Source organism: Nicotiana tomentosiformis, chromosome 6 (assembly GCF_000390325.3).
Source record: "Nicotiana tomentosiformis chromosome 6, ASM39032v3, whole genome shotgun sequence".
Lineage (NCBI taxonomy): Eukaryota > Viridiplantae > Streptophyta > Magnoliopsida > Solanales > Solanaceae > Nicotiana > Nicotiana tomentosiformis.
In genome coordinates this window covers 139,922,808-139,927,659 of record NC_090817.1, presented here as the reverse complement: position 1 = coordinate 139,927,659, position 4,852 = coordinate 139,922,808, and the positions used below count along the sequence as shown (strand labels likewise).

Sequence of the window (4,852 nt, the reverse complement as noted above, 5' to 3'; positions counted from 1 at the left end):
CCTCCTACTGTCCTTACCCGTGTCTTAGCCCCATAATACATGTCCTTAATCGCCATAATGTAAGAAACCGATACACCTTTTGCCTCCAAGTATCTCCAGAGAACTTCTCTAGGAACCTTGTCATATGTTTTCTCTAGGTCAATAAAAACCATGTGCAGGTCCTTCTTTCTATCTCTGTATTGTTCCACCAACTGCCTAACAAGGTATATAGCTTCTGTAGTAGAACGACCCAGCATGAACCCGAACTGGTTGTCAGAAACAGACACCGACATCCCCACCCTCGCTTCAACCACCCTCTCCCACACTTTCATGGTATGACTCAGTAATCTGATAGCCCTATAATTGTTACAACCCTGGATATCACCTTTGTTCATATACAATGGAACCACCGTACTCCACCTCCACTCATACGGCATCCTCTTCGTCTTAAGTATAACATTGAACAACCCAGTCAACCACTCCAAACCTGCTCTCCCCAGACACTTCCAAAATTCCACCGGAATCTCGTCAGGCCATGTCCCTCTGCCCCTACTCATCTTACCGGAATCTCCTTGGCATATCTGGGGTTTTTATTTTACTTAAAAGGAATTGTTATAATATTGTAATTCAATAAATTCTATATTAAATTCAGTAGCTTATCCGGTGTTGTATTTATTTGGGAAAAAAAAGTTATTTTCATTAACCAAATGATTTCCAAAATAAACTCATTTTCTCATTACTTTCCTACTTGGTTTAGAAGCTGTAGTTTTACTTTTCGATATATATACATAAAGCCTTTTGAACATCCTAATTAGCATTTGTCACGGATATTATGTACTGAGTAGCATGTGAATTTTGTCGTGCAAGGTGAGATGGAAAGATGTGGGCACAAGGTGTCATGTGTGTTAAAGGTTTGAAAGATAAGATCTATGGTATGAGATTACGAGAATTGGGATTATTGGAGTCGTGTATTAGAAACGATTTGATTGGTTGATTTGACATTATTTTTCCTACTTGAGCACATTTACCCTTATATGTATCCCAACTATGTTGTTGTCTAATTACCTGGTTATTTCTCATTTTATAGTCGTGTTTCCCTTATCGTTAATACTGTTTGTAATCTGATTTCTGTTGCTATTGGCATTTCTTTAATATTCCTTTCTTTTTAGCTTTATATCATATCCTGCACAGGTTTAGATGTTCAGTGAGTGTCTTGACCTGGCCTCGTCACTACTCTACCGAGGTTAGACTTGATACTTATTGGGTACTATCGTGGTGTACTCATGTTACGCTTCTATATATTTTTTGTGCAGAGTCAGGTACTTCGGATCGAGTAGGTTTTGAGACTCATGCTTGGTGTGCCTGAAAACTTCAAGGTACACCTGACGGGGCGTTCGCAGGCTCCGAAGTCACCCTCTAATGTATTTATTTCCATTGTTTCTTCTATTCCGGAACAGTGATGTATTCATCATGTAAAACTTCTCCTAGAAAGGCTTATGACTTGTACTACCGGTTTTGGGAATTGTAAATTTTATAGAGAATTCCATTTCTACAGTTATTAGATGTTATTTATTATTGTTATTCAATAAATGTTAGGCTTACCTACTCCCTAAGACTAGGTGCCATCATGATACCCCAACGGAGGGAAAATTGGGTCATGACAGGAGGGTAATGTGTATGCAGACCTTACCCCTATCCCAAGAGAGTAGAGAAGTTATTTCTGATAGACGATCGGCTCAAGAAAAAGAGATAATATAGGAATAATAACAGCATCATAAAAGTCAGAAAATAAATGAAAACAATAGCAATAACTAGTAAATATGCTCGGCACTATAAAACGAAAGAGTAGTGAGAACACAATATTAACCACTAGCAGTCTAAGACAAAAATTATATCAGACTAGCCTCACATAGTTACGACCCTACCCTACAACCCTAATACTCGACCTTCCTATCAAGGGCCATGTCCTCGGAAATTTGAAGTCGCGTCATGTCCTGCCTGACCATCTCTCGCCAATACGGCTTAGGCCGCCCCTATCTCTTCTCGTGCCTTCCAAAGCCAGCCGCTCACACCTCCTCAATAGTGCATATGGGCTTTTCCTTTGTACGTGCTCGAACCATCTGAGTCTCGCTTCCCGCATCTTGTCATCAATGGGAGTCACGCCCAATATACAATGAATATAGAACTTATATAATCATGCCATTTTTTAAATGAAGAAATAATATGCAATATCCAACCTACTATTGATACTACTCGTGTGCACAAGTTGAAGATCATTGTATAACCAAGATTTATAATAAATAATATGCTTGTACTCGTGTGTATGAGATGTAGATCAGTATAATAACAAATACTGATCTTTGACCAAAATAATTAACTGGAAACAAGATCGAAAAATATCCTTCTCTCTGACCCTCCAAATCAATGGCGATTCCTTCACGCTACCAAATAATACAAGTTTACCTAACTGGCAATACCAAAAAAAATCAGGGGCTCCAAATTTAAAATGAGTTGTCGCGTGGTAAATTTCATAAGGCAACTTATTTGGACGCTCTCATTTAATCTATGGCTAATCTTTTTTAAAAATTAGTAGTTAAATGAACATATTTTGGATCCCCTAAAAATATAGGAGTAGATCTCTAGTAGAATAGGTACAGGTTCGCATGAACCTAGTAACCTTTGTTTAAATTCTGTTTTTGTATTAAAAAGTCCACTAATCTTCTAAGAATATTTAGCTTGGAACTTGGTTCATCAGTCCAATTATTAGTATATATTAAGTTGAGATCGTGTGAAAATACATTAAATTCCTAGATCCACTTCTGACCCATAGAAGGGCAAATTAGAAGGACTAAATTGCAATTTAAGGTAACTCAAATTTCAAATGACCATAATATTATCTGTCCAACGATTGTTCCTATATAACTAGACCATCGTCTCCATCCAATATTATCATATCACATTCAAAACTTCACACACAAACGAGAGAAATAAAAAGAAAGGCAAACAAGAGTCAACACAAAGTATTCTTCTTCTTTCTTTCTTTCCTTCTTTTTCCTGAGCTTAATAATATATTAGAGATGGGGAACAGTCTAAGGTGCTGTTTGGCTTGTCTTCTTCCTTTTGGAGCTCTAGACTTGATTCGTATCGTACATTTAAATGGTCACGTTGAAGAAATTACACATCCAATCACAGCTTCTGAGGTTCTCAAGAATTACCCAAATCACATTTTAACTAAACCTTGTTCTCAAGGTATAGTTCGTCGGATTTTGATCTTGTCGCCGGAATCAGAACTCAAGAGGGGAAGCATTTATTTTTTGGTCATGGCCAATTCTTTGCCGGAGAAGAAGAAAATCAACTCCAATAAAAGCGTTTCCAAAAATAAAAGCAAAAAATGTCATGTTAGCATACCTGAGATTGATCGGTATTTAAGTGACGTTACATCAGAAAAGAAGTCTTCCCGTCGAGAACGGCGGAAGGGTGCAGTTGAGGAATGGAGACCACAGCTTGCGAGTATTTCCGAGGACTAAAATGTGTGCTTCCTCTTTTTTTTCCCGGTTTTACGCCGTTTAGATTAGCTGATTGTAAATAACCAATAAGCTTGGAGTACTGAAAAATATTTAAGTGCTGAAACGATTTTATAAAGAAAGAATTACGGCCCTTGTTACTTAGCCTAACCAAAAAGGAAATTACCAGTTATGTCCATTTATAAGTAGTTTGTTACAAAAATTAGTAAATTCATAAAATATTACTAATATTAGCCAATTAGCTATTTATAGCAAAAACAAATGTCATTTTTTTACTTTCTTTTGAGTGAATGTTATTAGAATAGATTGAGTATATCTTAAGGAGCTTGAATCTCAGTTTTGGGCTGGTGGAATTTTGAGGTGGTTTGAATTGAAAATTCGAAATAGAAGATGAATATGAAAAAAATGATATGTATATCACACTGTGTATCATTTGCGTATCACATATGTATCATATTTGTATCAAATGTGTATCACATGTATACCTTTTTGTAAGATACATGCGTGATACATATTTGATACATGTGTCGCATAAGAATTTTTTGACCTCGATTTTAACTGCAAATTCGGATACAAAATCAATCCAAATCACCTCCAGTCTTCCTCAAATTTTGTATATTGACTCATCTATATATTTTCATGAATTTCTACCATACCCATTGAAAAAAGTCCTTTTTTGCTTAGATTTTTAAAATCTTATATATATATATTTTTTTATATTTTGTCACCTTATTTGCTACCTCATTCATGAAATTTCCTTTCCGTCTTGCATCTAATGTTGTTGATCACGCTTAAAAATATGGAAGAAGATCTTTGCGTGTAGTTCTTGAAAGAAAGAACCTTATTTATTTGGGTTTTCAATTTTTACATGTGCTTGGCTAGTTTTGGTAAATCTATGATTAATGGCTAGAGGTTCGTAAGTTGAGAGTTATTTGCTACCGGGACATTTCTGCTAGATTTCCAACCAAAAATGGCCCAGGTTTACCATTAAGACTTTCGATCGACTAATCTGGATTCGCGAATTGTGAGAATGAAGCCAATTATTTGCATTGTATAACCTTTTATACGACACTCTTTAAATTATGTTTGTCGTCAGGTTAATGAATTAAATTTCGCCTTAAAATAGATGAATATTTAGGCAATTTTAGTCCACTGGACTAATGAGGGGGGGAAATCTGAAGTATCGTCAGAAAAGGCCATTAGTGCAAATGTCCAATTAAAGGATATAAATAACTGTTCATAACAAGAGAAACTAGTTAGCTCATAGGATAGTGGGGTCAATGCTCTTCTGTTTACTTACATTTTTAAGAAGAACTAGGCAAGTTCCTCCACTGATCTTAACTCTCAAG

General features: G+C 36.0%; 1 protein-coding gene across 1 annotated transcript; it reads left to right on the top strand.

Annotated features, from left to right (window-relative positions):
- Positions 1-3,056: 3,056 nt before the first annotated feature.
- LOC104121312 (uncharacterized) lies at positions 3,057-3,506 on the top strand. Its single transcript, XM_009633271.4, has one exon. It carries the CDS (start codon positions 3,057-3,059, stop codon positions 3,504-3,506), a length of 450 nt encoding a protein of 149 aa, XP_009631566.1.
- Positions 3,507-4,852: the final 1,346 nt, after the last annotated feature.

Coding starts and splice junctions, on each gene's coding strand:
- LOC104121312 (XM_009633271.4), top strand. CDS start 3,057: ATGGGGAACAGTCTAAGGTGCTGTTTGGCTTGTCTTCTTCCTTTTGGA.